The sequence below is a fragment of the Manis pentadactyla genome, chromosome 17 (genome assembly GCF_030020395.1).
Source record: "Manis pentadactyla isolate mManPen7 chromosome 17, mManPen7.hap1, whole genome shotgun sequence".
Taxonomy (NCBI): Eukaryota; Metazoa; Chordata; class Mammalia; order Pholidota; family Manidae; genus Manis; species Manis pentadactyla.
Window position 1 is genome coordinate 15,068,134 of NC_080035.1, and position 20,627 is coordinate 15,088,760.

The 20,627-nt window shown below is 36.1% G+C and overlaps 1 protein-coding gene across 3 annotated transcripts in view; it reads right to left on the minus strand.

Annotated features, from left to right (window-relative positions):
• Positions 1–4,265: 4,265 nt before the first annotated feature.
• WBP4 (WW domain binding protein 4) overlaps positions 4,266–20,627 on the minus strand; it is a 35,495-nt gene continuing 19,133 nt past the window's right edge. For all 3 annotated transcript variants that reach the window (XM_057494453.1, XM_036893827.2, XM_036893828.2), the window contains 3 exons: positions 19,108–19,301; positions 15,620–15,852; positions 4,266–4,646 (listed from right to left, as the gene is read on the minus strand). In XM_057494453.1, the coding sequence (XP_057350436.1) occupies positions 4,436–4,646; positions 15,620–15,852; positions 19,108–19,301 (638 nt within the window). In that variant the 3' untranslated portion in view covers positions 4,266–4,435. The remainder of the gene's footprint in view (positions 4,647–15,619; positions 15,853–19,107; positions 19,302–20,627) is intronic.

Below are 20,627 nucleotides of genomic sequence, written 5' to 3' on the forward strand. Positions count from 1 at the left end.
CACAATTAAACTTTCTGGAAAGGTTGTGCCAACTTATGTTCCCACCAGCTATATTTATGGTGCCATTCCCACACCCTTCCCCAAAATGTGGCATCAGACTTACTGATCTTTTCTTTGACTTGATTTTGGCTTAGGTTTTGGCTGCTTAAGAGATCTTCGTTCTGGCATGTTTCCTGAGCTTGATTCTTTGCCTTTCCAACAAACACCTTTTCCTGCTTAAATTATCCAGAGGACGTTTCTGTTGTTTGCAACCAAGAACATAGCTAACCCAAAAAGGTATCTATGGTATACTGTTCAGAGGAAAAGCAAGTTGAGGAATAGCATGCATACAGTGCTTCTCATTTTTATAAAACCAAAACAAATCAAAACAAAAACAATTTCCATATGGATGTGGTTATCGCATATGTCCTCAGGCAAATAGTTGGAAGGACATATACTAGACAGTGGCTGGTTATCTCTGGATAGGGGGTTGACAGATAAGGTTAGGGGAACACCTTTCCTGTGACCCTCTTGTACTTGAATATTGTTGGAATTTTTTTCAATAGCATGTATTATACTTTCTAAAGTTTAAATTTAAAAAATTAGGACCTTAAAACCTTCTAAAATTTCTCAAAATGTACTGTGCTGCATTAATTTTCTAGGGCTGCCATCAACAAAATACCACAGCTGGGTGGCTTCAGTAGAAATGAACTTTCTCACAGTTGTGGAGGCTTGAAGCTCAGGATTTAAGGTCCAGCAATGGTGTCTCCTGCAGCAACTCTCCTTGGCTTGCAGGTGGCTGGCTGCCTTCTTGCTGTGTGCTCACATGGATTTTGGCTGTGGGTACGCATCCCTGGAGTCTCCCTCTCTCTATAACCCAATATTGTCTTCTTATGAGGACACCACTCATATTGGTTTAAGGCCCACTGTAATTACTTCATTTTAATTCCTTCTGTAAGTCCTGTCTCTCAAATAGTCACATTCTGAGGTATTAGGGAATTGGGGCTTAAATATATGAATTTTAGGGAAGTGGACATAAAATGGACAATTCTGTCCGTAACAAGTACCATTTGAAATTGGTAGAGCTGGGCTCAAAAAAAAAAAAAATCTTTTGACTCCCTTCAACCCACTTCTCCCACACACTTTCCACGCCTGGCAACCATCAATCTGTTCCGAGATCTGAGATTGGGTGAAGGGTAGGAGGTCATAGTCTACCCACTTTCATTTCCATTTGTCTCAGTTTTTATAGGAAAATCACGATGACAATACCATTTGATGAAAACATTCCTCAAAATCAGTGGACATATGCCGTGCCTTGGACGTAATAGTTTAAGTCATAGGACTCAGCAACGGTGGAAGGTGGGAACAGCAGTAATATGTGGAGGTAGTGTCAAGTAACACTTTGTGATCTAGTGAGTTTTTGTAGTCTGAATGAATTTGAAAATTTGCTATAAAAGATAAAGTCATTTGGGTACAAGAGAGCTATATATCAAAGATGATATGACAAGCCCCTGTCATATTCATAAGGTCTGGATACCAGATTTTCCTAATTACCTCATAGCCTTTAGTGTTTTCACCCCATATCAATTTTCTTCCATTTACATCTCAGGCCAGAGAGCACACATCTTCCCTTCTATGTGGCCTTATCCCAGGAAGCTCTTTCATTGAGTGCAGGACAAAACACAGGAGCACAGACCATGGAGTTGAATGTGTGCCAGATTCCCAGGAAGACCATTCTGTAATGGATTTTCAAATCACAGATTTCTTTATGTTCTATCTCCTTTCTCTGGTCAATGATATGGGTCAGAGGCACTTAATCAAACTCTTGTAGAGGTAAGGGTCCCATCACCATGCAGTGCAACGATGTGTCTTTTCAAAAAATGGGGAACAGAGCTGAGTATGTTGCTATGGTTGCTGCTGAAATGCATGGATGGCAGATTTGCTAGCCTCATTTCACCTGTCTCTGGGTAAATAATTCAGGATGTTGTTAGTATGGACACTAAATACTAAGGAAACATGGGGACATTTTTCTTTTACCCACTTTTGACTTCAGCTATCTAAAGCCAAAATTACCTTCTGATCTCAGAACCAGGATCAAACCAAGAAGGCAATGCAATGACAGGAAGGTCTATAGGCCAGATACCTGATTGCTGTTGGAGAAATAATTATGTAAATGAAGCTTATACAAAGAAACAAACACAAAGACAAAAACAAAAACAAAAACTCCACCCAGCAGGTAGTACAACTTGTTTCACTACTTTGGGCTCTGTGGATACCTTGCTAATTGTTTTGCCAGCTAGTGGCGTAATTTATTTTCTTCTGCTGCCTCACAGGATGGTTATTAAAGAACTCATATTCAGCTCATTGGCCCTGGATGGCCGAGTCAACTTGTTAATGCTAATGATTTCCAGACCGTCTGCTGACTTCTATCCTCCTAGCTCCAAGAGGAAGGGAGAAGCTTGATCCCAGGCATTAATCAAGTGCAGGTAACAGACCTGCAGCTGAGATGTAGGGTCAGTTTCTGAACTAGACCCTGCATTGCAAACTTAGATTTGAACTTGTGAAATAAGACAGAAGGATGTTCTATTTTCAAGATATTGGAGGGAAGTCTTATCTTTGGTCACAAGAATCTTTTTTCCTAAGTCTGTTGCAAGGTTTTGCTCTATGACAGGCAAAGGCCTCATGCATTCTCCTATACAAACAAAACTACTTTTGGCTGTTTGGATCATGCTTTTGTGAATATAATTTCATCCAGAGTAGCCATCATGGATCCAGTTGTCCTAAGGGTTATCCATGTACACCCACAGTATTAACATGATTAGGAAAAAAACACTATGCTAATGGGAAGTGGGCAGAGATTACTGGGACTTTTTTTTTTAGCTTCTCTATTATGTGGATTTTTATAAGAAAAATATATTACTTTCATAATCTACCTAAACACATATAAAAAAAATATAAAATAATAAAAAGGTAACATCTCAAATATTTAACTTCTAAAAAAATCTAGGTAAATTAAAGCTGGTATGTTCTCTACTTAATCTTTCAAAGCAAATGGAAAAGCATTATTTTCCATGATCTGATTTACTAAAATTTTTGTCAAGAATATTTTCTGAGCAATCCCTAAAACCAGTTTCAGTTTAGGGAGATTTACTTTCAAACTTCTGAGAAAATGCACTAGTTAGCTAGATGACACATGGGCTATTAGAATATAAAATACTTCTTCGTAATGCTATACATTCATGAATACTGCAGTAAATAGAATGAACAAATATATAGACAAATCTCCAAATACTATCTCACCAATACAAGTTAACTCTGATCAGTATTAGAAGGAAAAAAACCCCTACTATTTTACTCTTTTAGTAAACTTTTAATATGCTATTGTTTTCTTACATGTTTACTAGTAACCTTAAAAAGACAAATATTATCAAATGTTAAATACTGTACAATTTATAAAAAATATGACTTTAAGACTTTGGATCAATAAAGGAAAGGAATCTACTTCAAATGGATTATATAAGAAAATTCCACTTTTGAAGAAACTTAATCAGAAAATGGGAAATTCCCAGTTTGTCTAAGGAACACTGAAACTTTACTGAAGCCAGAGACCTTACTATTTTTGTTCAAGCCTTCATCTGCATAGCTTTAAATAAACCTTAAAAATTATTTTCCAGTACATATAAGGCTGCTAAACAGAGTGCATGGCTGTGGGGAAAGGACTATGCTAGAATGTGAGTGAAGTCACAAAGAACAGAGATATGTTTCATGTATCTTTATAACCCCACCTGCCCCACCCCACTCAACCCCATTCTTAGCATAATGCCTAGCTCAAACTAAAGATGCTTAAGCAATGGCTGTTGCTTAGAATGAACTGGGCAAAAACACATTTCTACCTTTGGTCCAATTTTTACTCCATAGTAAGCACTACATTTGAAGTACCTGAGCTGCAGTCCTGATTCCTGGCCCTTAACCTTAAACTGAGTAAGGCAAGACAATGTACACACTATCTACATCAGCATTCTAATAGGATCCTTAGAACTGAATCATTACTGGGCTGCCAATCTTCTTATGTAGCCTGATTCTTATTTTTTGGATAACAGTTAATATCAGTGTGCAGAAATAATGCATTTTTAGTGTAGGGATAAAAGTATGTTCATATGAGTAAGAATGGAATAAAAGCCTTATTTTCCATGTTTTAAGTAATAGACACATAGCATCTTATATTATTACATAATTAGTAATTTTTAGACAATTAACACAATACACTATATTACAATGCAATGTGGTAGGCTTCCATTTTAGGAACAAACATAAATTTATTTTAAATTCATGAAAAATACATTTAGAATAAATCTAAATTTTAGCATCACAGTACTTAGAAACACACACCTAGAAGCTTTAAGATGTATGGTCTCTATTCTCTCCAAAAAGCATGTACAAAAATGCTCTTTTATAATTATTGATCATCACCTCGTTGCCTTAAATTTCTAGATTTTCCATTTTCAATTCTTCTCTTTTTGAAAACTGGGGCTACTCCATCTGCCACAATTCCAAGAGAAGTGACTGTCTTTTCTTTAAATACCACTTTGGGTTCCACACCAACATCAGCTTCTGAAGTTGATACATATTCATTCTCACTGCTTGGAAGTTCCAAATCTACCTCCTCACTGGAACAGAAAGTAAAAATAAAACTATTATTTGACAGAGTGAGGCAAAATTTCAAATAACCCCCAAGTCCACCAAAGCCCCAACTTCTTCCTAATGATAACAAGAGTGAGAAATTGGTCATTTTGGAGTAGAAAGTGAATACATATTTGGGTGGCACATGCCAGGAAAAGTCCCATCTACTCTTTTATTCTTGTACAAAGGGTATATCACCTAAGGAAATGCTGTTGTTCATATATCATTAGTAGTCCAAGCTATATAGGGGGTAAGTGAGAGTTACAGAAACTGATTTTGCCAAGGTGGGGGATTATAAAGCACAAGATGAAAACCATGGAATCAATGTCCTAGTGTGGTAGGATCTATGCGGCTGTTTGCTTAGCACCTGTATCCTAGAAACTAGTCCATTAGCCATCGGCATGGGTAGAATAAATGGTCATTAGACTACTGCAGAGACCAGTATTTGATTAACATCAATTTATCATGGTAGCCTACTGTCCACATAGTCAACTGGTTCATGAAAGAGCAAGTAAATCACACCACAGCCAACAGTTCAACCCATAAACTCTCTGAACATGGAGAAAGATCATTATGTTAAACTCTAATGTGGCTAACAGTATAAAATCTGTTGGAAACCACATATCCTCCTATTTAGAGAAAGGAGTTCTGCAGAGATACAGAATATATGATAGAGATAGAGAATGTCGTACAGAGAAAAGCAGGGACGGGAGATGGGGAGTCCTGCCAATGTTTCTGGTGCGGTTCCAGAGATTTCTGAGGCCCAGTCCAATACCTGGCCCACCCACAGCTTGGCAGTTAGAACCTTTCTTGGAGCCTTCGAACTAATAACATCTTTTTTATATAAGGTATCTCACATTTCTATCACTTCAAATTAAAATATTACCTGGTCAGCATGAAAGGAGGAGTGATGGAAGGAGATCAAGGGGAGTAAAAAGAATAGAAATGGCTTAAATGTATCAAGAGTTGAGAAACCCCATCTAAGAAGAGTGAAGGTTGGTACAGATCTATACTCCTCAATCTCAGAAGCAGCCAAGCAATGTACTCATTCAGCCTGATTCTGGGAAACAGAAAAACCTTTCCTGGAGGCCAGAAGTATGAAAGGCTATAGTAGATCTAGAGCCATTAAAGCAAATTACAATATAATATTATTATAGCTATAGTGAATGTCTATTATGTGCCAGACAATACACTAGGCAGTTGGAGTAGAAATATTCTTTTATTTTGGCTCTTCTACTGTCTTTTTTCTAGCATTAGAACTCCTCTTATTTTATTTTCCCTTTGGGAACCATCTCTTCTCCCTTTTCTAAGAGATCTGAATTCTGTTCTGTTCATGTCCACTCGGCATTCAGTGGTTAGCTCAGGAATGGGAATGGCATATTGTGATGAAAGCTAAGCATGACCAGGTTTGGAGCTGATAAAGAAGCATCTGTAGGTATGATATAAGTCTTAAAGTTTTGCCAACAGACAGGGAAAGGCTGTCTGAGAAAGGGGTCAAGTTGGAGGAAAGCAGACACAAAAGTCAGAGATAGACAGTGTCCAGATGATTTTATTCAAGCCCCGAGATGCAACCATGCTTGAAGCCACTGCACTCCTAGACACACTGGAATTTGTCAATGGCAAATGAAAAGAGCACTGGAGTGGATGATACATACTTCTCACAACAGAACCAGCAAGGAAAGAATAGTGATCTCTCCTATCAACTCCACTTCTTGATAACTGCAGTTTAGCGATAATGTGATTTTTGCATGTCTGCTAAAACCTAAAATTTAATATATGCTATTCAGTGTGGTTAACTTAAAATTATACAATAACTAATCTGCTTCCCTCACACAGACTATGTAGAAAGGTTTATGGTAATAGTATTGAGAGACCTTTTTTACATTCCATCCTACATACACATGGATAAAAATACAGGTTAAAAAAATCAGGTTTCTAGGCATTGTGGTAAGTTTTTGAAATGTAAGAATAGTTAGCAAATGTTCTAGGACTGAAAAAGAAATAGAGGAAAATATAAGTACAAAGATAAAATTTCAAACCAGTAATGGCTAGTTCAAAACTACAAAACATCAACAAAACCATTCTGCATAAGTAAATTAAAAAACATTGAAATTCTACCAACCACCTTCTCAGATCACAAAGGTATAAAAGTAGAAATAAAATGTACAAAGAAAACAAAAAGGCTCACAAACACATGGAGGCTTAACAACATGCTCCTAAAAAAAATCAATGGATCAATGACCAAATTAAAACAGAGATCAAGCAATATATGGAGGCAAATGACAACAACAGCAAAAAGCCCCAAATTCTGTGGGACGCAGCAAAGGCAGTTCTAAGAGTTAAGTATATTATAATCCAGGCCTATTTAAAGAAGGAAGAACAATCCCAAATGAATAGTCTAAAGTCACAATTATTGAAACTGGAATAAGACAAACAAATGAGGCCCAAAGTCAGCAGAAGGAGGGACATAATAAAGATCAAAGAAGAAATAAATAAAATTGAGAAGAAAAAAGCAATAGAAAAAAATCAATGAAACCAAGAGCTGGTTCCTTGAGAAAATAAAAATAGATAACCCCCTAGCCAGACTTATTAAGAGAAAAAGAGAATGTACAGATATAAACAGAATCAGAAATGAGAAAGGAAAAATCATGATGGACACCACAGAAATACAAAGAATTATTAGAGACTACTATGAAAATCTATATGCTAACAAGCTGGAAAACCTAGAAGAAATGGACAACTTCCTAGAAAAATACAACCTTCCAAGATTGACCCAGAAAGAAACAAAAAATCTAAACAGACCAATTACCAGCAACAAAATTGAATCAGTAATCAAAAAACTACCCAAGAACAAAACCCTCGGGGAGGATGGATACACCACTGAATTTTATCAGACATATAGAGAAGATATAATACCCATTCTCCTTAAAGTTTTCCAAAAAATTGAAGAGGAGGGAATACTTCCAAACTCATTTTATGAAGCCAGCATCACTCTAATACCAAAACCAGGCAAAGACCCCACCAAAAAAACCCAAAACACTACAGACCAATATCCCTGATGAACACAGATGCAAAAATACTCAACAAAATATCAGCAAACCGAATTCAAAAATATATCAAGAGGATCAAACACCATGATCAAGTGGGATTCATCTCAGGGATGCAAGGCTGGTACAGCACTCGAAAATCATCCACCACTTCAACAAAAAGAGGGACAAAACCACATGATCATCTCCATAGATGCTGAAAAAGCATTCGGCAAATTCAACATCCATTCATGATAAAAACTCTCAACAAAATGGGTATAGAGGGCAAGTACTTCAACATAATAAAGGACATATATGATAAACCCACAGCCAACATCATACTTAACAGTGAGAAGCCGAAAGCTGTTCACTTAAGATTGGGAACAAGACAGGGGTGCCCACTCTCCCCACTGTTATTCAACATAGTACAGGAGGTCCTAGCCATGGCAATCAGACAAAACAAACAAATTCAAGGCATCCAGATTGGTAAAGAAGTCAAACTATCCCTGTTTGCAGATGACATGATATTGTACATAAAAAACCCTAAAGAATCCAGTCCAAAACTACTAGATCTAATATCTGAATTCAGCAAAGTTGTAGGATACAAAATTAATATACAGAAATCTGTTGCTTTCCTATACACTAACGATGAGTTAACAGAAAGAGAAATCAGGAAAACAATTCCACTCGCAATTGCATCAAAAAGAATAAAATACCTAGGAATAAACCTAACCAAGGAAGTGAAAGACCTATACCATGAAAACTACAAGACACTCTTAAGAGAAATTAAAGAGGACACTAACAAATGGAAACTCATCCCATGCTTTTGGGTATGAAGAATTAATATTGTCAAAATGGCCATCCTGCCTAAAGCAATACAGACTCTTTGCAATCCCTATCAAAATACCAACAGTGTTCTTCAATGAACTGGAACAAATAGTTCTAAAATTCATATGGAACCACAAAAGACCCCAAATAGCCAAAGCAATCATGAGAAGAATAAAGCAGGGGGCATCTTGCTTCCCAACTTCAAGCTCTACTATAAAGCACAATAATCAAGACAATTTGGTACTGGCACAAGAACAGACCCACAGACCAATGGAACAGCACAGCGAGTCTAGATATTAACCCAAACATATATGGTCAATTCATATATGATAAAGGAGCCATGGATATACAATGGGGAAATGAGAGCCTCTTCAACAGCTGGTGTTGGCAAAACTGGACAGCTACATCTAAGAGAATGAAACTGGATCATTGTCTAAACCCATACACAAAAGTAAAGTCAACATGGATCAAAGACCTGAATGTAAGTCATGAAACCATAAAACTCTTAGGAAAAAACATAGGCAAAAATCTCTTGAACATAAACGTGAGCAACTCCTTCATGAACATATCTCTCTGGGCAAGGGAAACAAAAGGAAAAATGAACAAGTTGGACTATATCAAGCTGAAAAGCTTCTGTACAGCAAAGGATACCACCAATAGAACAAAAAGGCATCCTACAGTATGGGAGAATATATTCATAAATGACATATCTGATAAAGGATTGACATCCAAAATACATAGAGCTCATGCACCTCAACAAACGAAAAGTAAATAATCCAATTAAAAAATGGGCAGAGGAGCTGAACAGACAGTTCTCTAAAGAAGAAATTCAGATGGCCAACAGACACATGAAAAGATGCTTCACATGGCTATCATTAGAGAAATGCAAATTAAAACCACAATGAGATATCATCTCACACCAGGAAGGATGGCCAACATCCAAAAGACAAACAATAACAAATACTGGCGAAGATGTGGAGAAAGGGGAATCCTCCTACACTGCTGGTGGGAATGTAAATTAGTTCAACCATTGTGGAAAGCAGCATGGAGGTTCCTCAAAAAACTCAAAATAGAAATACCATTTGACCCAGGAATTCCACTCCTAGGAATTTACCGTAAGAATGCAGCAGCCCAGTTTGAAAAAGACAGATGCACCCCTATGTTTATCACAGCACTATTTACAATAGCCAAGAAATGGAAGCAACTTAAGTGTCCATCAGTAGATGAATGGATAAAGAAGATGTGGTACATATACACAATGGAATATTGTTCAGCTGTAAGAAGAAAACAAATCCTACCGTTTGCAACAACATGGATGGAGCTAGAGGGTATTATGCTCTGTGAAATAAGACAAGTACCAAATGATTTCACTCATATGTGGAGTATAAGAACAAAGAAAAAAACTGAAGGAACAAAACAGCAGCAGACTCACAGAATCCAAGAATGGACTAACAGTTGCCAAAGGGAAAGGGCCTGGGAAGGGCTGGACAAGGGGGATAAAGGGGCATTACGATTAGCAGACATAATGCGGGGGGAGGGCCGTCCAATGCAGAGAAGTCAAGTAGTGATTCTACAGCATCTTACTATGCTGATGGACAGTGACTGTAATGGGGTATGTGGGGGGGCTTGATGATGGGGGGAGTCTAGTAACCATAATATTGCTAATGTAATTGTAGATTAATGATACAAAAAAAAAGGTAGAAGTAAAACAACTTGATACAATATATAAAGTTGTAAACTGTGACATCAAAAACAAAAAGATGAGTAAAATGATACTTTTTGTATGTGACTTATCAATGTAAACTAGACTGACACATATATAAGATCTTTCATATAACTATCAATGGGAACCATAAAGGGAATACCTAAGTAGATTCATAAAAGATTAAGAAAAGACAATCAAAGCACACTATGGAAAATCATCAATTTACAAAGGAAAGCAGCAAGAGAGAAAAAAAAATAATATAGCCAAAAAAGCCCATAGTATGGCATTAGTAAGTCCTTATGTATAGTACTATAAATGTAAATAGACTGAATTCTCCAATCAAAACATACACAGTGCTTGGATGGATAAAAAACCAAGAAACAACTATATATATGCTGCCTACAAGGGATGCAATTCATATGTAAGGACACACTTAAGTTCAAGGTAGGGGATGGAAAAAAATTGCATGAGAGTGGAAACCAAAAGAGAGCAGGGCTAACTATACTTATATAGGAAAACAAAAAAAGATTAAGCCAAAAAGGGTAATGAAAGATTAAGTCATTATATAATGATATGAGGTCAATACAGCAAGATGATACAATAACTGTAAATATATATGTACCAAACACTGGAATACCTAAATAAATTAATAAGCAAATGCTAACAGATCTGAAGGGAAATACAGACTATAATACAATAATAGTAATAGGCTATAATAGTAATGTAATTCCACACTACACTTTTCAGAAATGGACAGCTCATTCAAACAGAAAATCAACAAGGAAATGTTGGACTTCAACCACACTTTAGACCAAACGTCTCTAACATTATACATAGAACATTCCATCCAAGGGCACTGGAATATACATCCTTTTTAAGCACACAAGGAACATTCTCCAGGATAGATCATATGACTTACCACAAAACAAATCTTATTAGCAAACTTAAGAAAACTGAAATTACATTAAATATCTTTTCTGACCAAAATGGTTAGAAACTAGAAATCAGTAATAGGAGGAAAACTAGAAAATTCACAAATACATAGACATCAACACATTTCATAACAACTAATGGCTCAAAAAAGAAAAGTCAAATAACTCGAAAGAAGTGACAATGGAAACACAACATATTAAAACCTATAGGATGCTGCTTAAGTGTTTCTAAGAGGGAAGTTTTTTTGAACAAATGGCTCCATTCAGAAAAAAAAGGAAGATCTCAAATGAACCACCTAATTACCTCAAGGAACTTGGAAAAGTACAAACTAAGCCCATAGTTTGTGATTACCCAACTGTGGGAAACTAAGCCCAGCATTACCACGATACCAAAGCCAGCTTAAGGACACTACAACAAAAGAAAACTACAGACTAAAGATCAGAGCAGAAATGAAACAGAGACTAGGAAAATAGTCAAAGAAAACTAAGGGCTATTTTAGTGAAAAGAAAAACGAAATTTACAAACATTTAGCTAGACTAAGGGAAAAAAAGACACAAATAAAATCAAAATTAAAGAGGTGACATTAGAACTGTTACCACAGAAATAAAGGACAGTAAGATACTATTATGAGCAATTATATAGCAACAAACTGAATAACATATAAGAAATGGATGTACTCCTAGAACATACAACCTACTGAGACTGAATCATGATGAAATAGAAAACATGAACAGACCAGTAACCAGTAATGGTACTGAACTAGTAACCAACAACTTTCCAAACATAAAAAAGCACAGGACCAGATTCACTGCTGAATTCTACCAAAGATTTAAAGAAGTAAAGCCAACCCCCTTCAAACTCTTCCAAAAAACTGAAGAGAAGGGAACACTCCCAAACTCATTACAGGAGGCCAGCATTACCATGATACCAAAGCCAGTTAAGGACACTATAAGAAAAGAAAACTACAGACTAATATCCTGATGAATAGAGATGCAAAAATTATCAACAAAATAACAGGCTTCAACAGCACATTAAAAGAATCGTATGCCATGTCGAAGTGGGATTTTATCTCCAAGATGCAAGGAGGGTTCAGTATTTGCAAATGAATTGACACATACCACACTAATAAAATGAATAAAAATCATAGGATTTTAAACATAAACAGATGCAGAAAAGTCATCTGACAAAACACAATATCCTTTTATGATAAAAATGCTCAACAAACTGGGTATAGAAGGAACATATCTCAATGGCACAAATGCGATGTATGACAAATCCACAGCTGGCATCATACTCAGTGGTGAACGACTGAAAGCTTTTTCTTCTAAGATGAGTAACTAGACAAGGGTGCCCACTCTCACCACTCTTATTCAACATGTTCTGGCTAGAACTCCCAATATCATCAGGCAAAGATGGAAAAAGAAAAAAAGCAGCCAAATAGGTAAGGAAGGAACCGTATGCAGATAATACAGAAAACCTAAGGACTCCACCAAAAAACTGTTTGGACTAATCAATGCATTCAGTAAAGTTGCAAGATACAAAATCAACACACAGAAAGCGACTGCATTTGAATACACCAGCAACAAAACATCTGAAAAAGAAATAAACAATTCCATTCACAATAGCATCATAATAAAATACTTAGTGATAAGGAGGCGAAAGATCTGTACACTGAAAACTGTAAGACACTGATGAAAGAAACTGAAGAACACACAAGTGGAAAGGTATCCTGTGTTAATGGATAAGATGTATATTGTTAAAATGGCTGTATTTACTCAAAGCCATCTATAGATTCAATAGTAGTTGATAAAGATTATCTATCTTAAGCTAATATTCAAGATAATACTCAATATAAACTTAAAGGCATTTTCACTCAAATCAGAAATAAATCATAAATGCCCCACCCTCATCATTATTACATACACTGGATTTGAAACTTAGTATGACATGAAATAAATAGAAAGTAAAATTAACAGAAAAAAAAATCACAAAATATTTGCAGATAAGTTTCTACATAGAAACACAAGACTCAAAAGAATGTCTTATAAATAATAACTTAGGAACACAACTGGACACATTACCATTTTTATACCATTGTGGAGCAAATGGGAATTCTGACCAGGATTCCTGCCTGGCCTTAATATTGGCCATTGTGTATAAAATAAGAGCCTGTTTGCACATTTATGGAATGTTTACCAGCAACAGAGCCGCTGGTCAGTCATGAGAGTACTGGCCCGGGGGAGGGGTGGAGAGGAAACACCCATCCTTTCCTCCCCTCAGCTCCTGGTATGTAATTGCTCAGGTACCTGTCCATCACCAGGGACCCACCCACAGTTCCTCCCGGAGCTAAGGGCAGAAAAGTGGGGAGTCGCTGGGAGAGCTGGGCTACAGGGAGCAGGCGGGAGCTATGGAGCCCTGTACTCCTGGAGAATTGACCCCACGTGCGAACAGGAAGCTTAACAGCCACTGGGGGAGAGCAGAAAGTGGGGAGAGCGGAAGGCGAGGAGGGACAGACCTACTGCCATGAGAATAAACCCCCTTTTAAGCCCCCAACTCCTTGCCCTTGCCTTTATTCCATCCTATGAAATTCAGAGAACTTGCCCCAGGCAGGGAAACCCCCTCCTCCCAGAGCAAAAACCACAATTACTGGTTAAAGAAATAACAGAAAAAATGGATTAAGCCCATGATTAAAAAAAAGCAAAATATGTAAAAATGTATTCATGTACTTAATAAATACTAAGCACCTATTATGTTCCAGGCACAGTTTTTAGTTCTGGGGTTTCAAAGTGAATCAACTGGACTAAGAAGACACCTGGCTTAAACTCAAGAAAAGCAAGTGTGAGGCAGCTACAAAAGCAATATAAAAGAATCATACATATAAAGAAATATACAAGATTTTTGGATAAATATGGAATATTGAAAACATCAGTTTTTGCAAAATCCAGCAAGCAAAACATAATTTCAATCATTTTGACTGAAATTCTATTACACTTGTTGAACATTTGCAAAATGATTTAATTTATAGAACAGGAACTGTTCAAGAAAATTCAAAGAAAAATAATACAGGGAATACACCACCAGATATCAGAATACATCATGTAAAAGCATATAATTAAGTCATAATATTCAAACCTTTATGGTACTGTCATAAGAACAGATAGATGAATGAAACAATAGGCAGCCAGAAACAAAGTGGTAGATTTGGGAATTAATGCTAAGAGGGTCCAATGGGATAGAACTTTCAGAAACTGCTGATGGAATATAAATTGGTATGCTATTTCTGAAAAGTAATGGGCACTGTGTATCAAGATTTTCAAAATGTTCATAACCTTTAAGCAGGTATTCCATTCCTAGAAAATAGAAATGCCCACCATAATATACACATGTAAAAATCAGGACTCATTATAAGAACAGGAAATGCAGAAATAACCCAATGTCCAATAGAAAGGTAACAGCTAAGTAAAATCAAGTTGTATCTAAATTATTAAATATTATGTAATAATTACAAGTAACATGTATGAAATTTCATACAAAATAGAAAATTAATATAATGCTGAACAGGAAAAAAATAAAAATACTTAAATGAGTTTTTATGCTTTTCTTCATTTTCAAAAATTTTCTCTAACAAATATATATTATTTTTAAGGGGGAAAATTCCTTAAGAAATTAGGCTAATCTATTTAAAATGTCAGACATAGTTTATCACATATAAAACTGGCTGACTAAGTTAAATTTTAACAAGAATGGCTTTATAGTATACTTATCACAAAGAAAACAAAATTTTCAATATAAATTTTAGGAATCTCAGCTTGGATGTATACAAGATGTTGGTATAGTAGGACCATCTTCCTATTGTAAGTCACTTATATCACTTAGGAGCTGAAGAATGCAGTCTATTATTTCTGTAACTTCAATATGTATAGTCAATATGCTTATCATGATGCCTGGCACTATGTAGCATTAAACAGATGTTGCCTAACATTATATTAAGTAACATAAATACAACCTGAACTAGTGGTTGCCTCAGGGGAGGTCGGGTGGGGGGGGAATGGGTGAAAAAGGTGGTGGGGAGAAAAATTAATGAGGATGTTTGATATCTTAACCTGGGTGGTGACTACAGGAGTGTATAAACATGTCAAAATTCATGGACCTGTACACTAAGATTTGTGCATTTTACTGTATGTACCTCAAAAATATTTAAAAAAGTAATCTATTATTTTTTTAAGAGAAACTCCTTTATTCTGTCTACACTCCTCATAATTATTTTAAAAATAACCATTGGCTTACACCGAGAAATACTTTAAAAATAATGTAATCAGAAAAAATGTTTAAAACCACCCTGGAAATAAAAGAAAGGAGCTACACTTTAAATGAGCACCTTATTCTTGGAATTTGTTATTGCAATTTATAGAAGTACCGAGAGGTAAAATATTTGTAAAACCAGTGGGATTAAGTTTTAGGTACTTACTGAGATTCAATTTCTTGTTTAATTTCTTGCCATTCTCCATATGGATTTGATTTTTTATAAACTTTGGATTTTTCTTCATTTGAACCTGATGAATTCTGCTGTTGGACATTTTTTTTTTTCTGTGTTTCTGGTTCAGTTCCTTTACCATTTGGACCTGATAAATTCTGCTGTTGGATATTTTTTTTTTTCACTGTTTCTGGTTCAGTTCCTTTACCACTATTTTTATTTTTTACCTGAAATAATCAAAGTCAAGAAATAACACACATCAAACAAAACAATGACAAATTAAAAAAAAAATCTTGTTACTGATAACTCAATAGTTTAAATTTGCACACAACACAAATGTACATAAAAGAATTTAATGCTTAAGTTTTTATTATGGCTAAAATGACCAAGGCTGCTCTTTAAAGTAACATAACATGATCCTATTAATGTTCTGCAATTAGACATACGCTGGCCTTTTTTATCTTTAATTCACTTTTCTGCTTTCTCTTCTTACTTACATATCCAACAGGGAACTCTCCTTATACTGTGTCCCTTCTGAATATAACGTCATGTCAAGTCCATCAAGCTATCAGTCTTAACTGAAATCTGTCTTCACTTTGGAGACATTGCCAGAGCTTTGGTGGAGTATATAACTAGTAACCACATGAAATTAATAAAAGACACACTGCCGAGCTAGAAGTAGCTCCCAAAAGCACCTCTGCTAGGGCTAGTGCTTTTATGGCACCCCTTCATCTGGGATAACAAAGCCCTATGGCCCAGTTTTTGCAAGCAGACCATACACTAGATTTCAGCCTGTTTACAAACTGTATAACCAAGGGTGCAGTCCTGGTACACTGTGTGTTAATTCTTCGAATGGATGTTTAACTCATTCCCTCATGCTGTTGGTATCATAGGACTAGGAGGCAGCGTTCACTTTCTCTTAGTAATCTTGATGCTTCCAGGCCATGACTTTTAACGAAACAGTTTTACTGGGGTCATGATAATTTATGCCTTGATCCTCTCACAGTAAGTGCCTCCTCCTCTGAAGCTCATACCGCTTTCTACACAAACCTCTTCCATTCTTCCCTACATGATCTGATGACCTACAGTCACTACCTGTTCACTAATCACTTTGGCAACTTCAGCATCATGTTCCATCTACTCACTCTTGTTATCCAAGAGTTAAAAAATTCCCTAGCTTCAGTTTTATCAGCCTAAAATCGAGTGACTGGCCTTCACTGTATTTTAGTCACCTAGTATTATACAAGGTAGTTTTCCTCATATATAACACCTGGTGTATAGGGAGTATTCAAATATTAAATCCTGTCAGCTATATCCCTTTTAATTTGAACTAGATCATCACTCAAAAATGCCTAACCTGTGAAATTTTGAACACTAAAAGCCCATCCTGCGACCACAGTATTTTCTTTTGACTTGCTGGCTGCCTTATTTCTACTATAACTCCTGTCCAACCTCATTATACCTTCTCCAATCTTAATAAGTTCTTCAATACCTTAACTTCTACTTATGTTCTTAGTTTGCTGATCATGTCTAGACTTTACACCCTTAATTACAGAGCTCCAATTGCATAGGAAACCACTTTATGAACATTCTTTTGCTAGTACCCTTAAATATCTTTGTCCTTGTGCCTGTCTATTGCATAGATATTGCAAACCTCCAACACAGATCTATCCAATCACTGATTGGGGGAGAAAAACCACACCACTGTACAAACCGATGAGACGTCAAAATGTATAAAATCCAACCTCGGCAGAGACTTCAACACTGCTTTAATAATGTACCTCCAGTTATTTCTTCCCCTAGTCCCTTTCATGGTTATTAAAAATACTCAGTTACATAGGGATGAATAATATATTCATATCACAGAACACTATCCATCATTTCAGTAGATAGGCTTATTGATGTATTTGTGATAGATGAAATTGAAAAATGATATTACACTATGACTCCATATTTTGTTTAAATTAATGTATGTGTGTCTGAATAGAAAAAAATCAGACATTAATAAACACCAAGGTAGTATAGTGATTCTTCTGGGTATTAGGAGCAGGATAATAGGTGGTTTATCTGTATCTATATATTCTGTTTGCTTAAAATTAGTAATATACACCCCACGTTGGGGGCTGGGTTACTTAAATTTGACTATAAATATTGCAAGATGGCTACTATAACTGGGGCTTTGCTGCTCCTCACAAACTGTAGATACATCCCTCAAGCTAAATTCCACCAAGATGTATGGGGTAAGTTAAATTCCAAGCAAAGATAAGATCGTTGTAGCCTTGGAAGTACCCTGTCTCCAGCATCCTTTATTTTCCTTCACCCTTCAGGTCAGTAATCTCTACCATGGGTCACTTGTATACATCTTCTTTGCTTTGGCATTTGGGTTCCTGAGTGATCCTGGAAAGGTCACAAAGGCAGGGGGACTAGCAATACTATAACAATGTCTGTTTTTACTTTCCCACCAAGGTTGGGCAATCAGCACCACTAGTCAGTCCTCCTACTTGGTTCATTTCCTCTCACATCCCAGCTCAGTGACTACTTCAATCCATCAGTATTGTCAAACTCCCTGAAGCTCCTTACCCTCAGCAAGCAATCTTGATTCCTTTATGGATCAATAAATTGAGTTTAAAGGCATGACTCTTAATTTGCTCCATGATACCAACTCATCCACAGTCACACCTTATAAAAAATGACATTACCTTCTTACAGAAAATGAGTTCATTCCTTAAGACCGATCTATCCACCTACACCTGTTGGTATTCCCTTTCTACCTCATTTAGAGTCCTCTCAAGGGAAACACAACCACCACAAATCTCTCATTAGTAAGAGTCAACATGTAGCTAATATCCTATTACCTACTTTCTACTTTCCATTTCATATCCCAACCACATATACATTGTGAACTACTTTTCATCCCTCTGTAATCTGGGTTCTGCCACCCCAAACTCTGGTGAAACTGGTAGAAGAGCATCAAGTACTTCCTTACTATAAAATTCAATGGGCCGCTTTTCCTAGTCCTAATTAATCCTCGATGTTCTTTTCTCTATTTTTGGCTTCTGGAATATTAAATTCTTCTGCTTCTCTCCATACCCTTCTAACCATTCTTTCCTCATTCTACCCTGTGAGATTCTCTTTGTCTCAGCCTGCCACTTAAATGGTTAACATTCTCCAAGGTCGTTTTCCATTCTGAGGTTTAAGTACTACCAATATGCTGAAAATAAGCAAATTAGAATTTCTAATTTAGATATTCAGGCTTGCATATTCAGATTTCTCTCTGAATGTTACAGAGGCATCTCAAACTTGGGAGGTCTAAAAATGAATTCTCTTGCTACCAAATAGATATTAATAAATGACACAACCATTTATCTAGTTGCCAAAACACATATCTTGGCTTTATTTATAGCTTCTACAGAAAACTGAGTAAGTCTGTAGGGCTTTTCATAAATTGATACACTTTTGTAAAGAATAAATCAAGAACCTACCTTAAACTTTATTTTTAGCTTTTGTGTTTCTGTGGAGACCTCTCTTTTTTCTGCTTCCTTTTCCCCGTCAGAATCACTGTGCACATCTGATGATTTGGACTCCTCCAGGGTGCCAAGGGACTTTTCACTGGCTTTACTAGAAAGCAGATCACCAGTGTGTGGAATGAAATCATCAGGCTTTTCCCATCTGGATTCTATTCAACACATTTTAAATAGTCATGTTACTTAGTTATCAGTTCTAAAGTAATTCCCGATATAATACTTTCTGCTATTTAAATATATTAGATGATAACACTGCATCTATTTCACACAATCACTTAACCAGGAATAAACAGAGGAGTTCCCAAAGCTCTTGCTCTGGCAGCTTTCATAAATTGATTTCAAACAATCTGGATTCACCAGATGTATAAACTATATAGCCCCAGTGGAAAGAGACTTAAGAACTGGGCAATACTTTCTAAGGACTCTCACAAATTACCTGATGGCAATTTCAGTAAACATATGTGATAGTAAGTACACATCAGATTTCCCAGAATTCATTTATCATGAAGACACATTTCCTGGAATCCTCACAAAGTGAAATCATACTGTGAAGATTTGCATGAATATCATCTGGCACTTGTGTACTGGGGAAAAAAAAAAATCTTGATTGAACTCTGCTGCCATCCAGTGGTGTAATGGGCTTTTAGTAAAATGATAGCATTTCCAATTATTGTGTAGTTATTTTCTTTTAGTTTACTAAAAAAGAAAGAGATTCTAAAATTTATTGTCCATCTAGGACGATTTAAGGAGTGAAAGTGACTCAACTAATAAACACACTGTTCCAGATATAGACTGAAACTGTTGGGAGTAAATCAGTTATGTACAGTCCTTTATTAATACAGGGTACTTTCCAGCACTAATGAAAAGCAACATTTCCTTATCCATAGTGCACAAAGAACTTTCAGGAAATCATTTATCAAATACCACAGTGTATCAGGTACTTCTTTGGGAACTTTTTATAGACACCTCACCCTCATAACACCAGAGAACATATGATCACTTCTATTTTACTTTAGAGCAATTATAGGCTCAGGGACTTACCCACAATCATGTAGCCGGTAGGGAAGAAACTGTGTGTTGAGCTCAGATCTAGCTCTAGAGTTGTGTCACTATAGTACTTTATAAAGATGTAGGACCTCAGCTTTACTGAGATAGAACCATTACTATCATTAGGGGGACTAGATATCTACTTGGAGGATAAAAGGGGTCCTTTTCCTCCTTAAAGAGTTAATGTTATGTGGAGGGCTTTGGATAGCAGGATTAAATTAAAAAAACCTAACCGTCCCAAAGTTGAAACAATACTATAGCTACTTTGGTAAATTTAATTGCAGTAGAAACTAAATACAATTACTTGAAGACAAATTTTATTAAATTAGATAAAATCTTAATTTGAAAAACTTAGATAATAATTATGCATGTTTTATAAATATTTATATAACTGAAATGTTATCAAATTAGTAAAAGAAAATTTGACAATC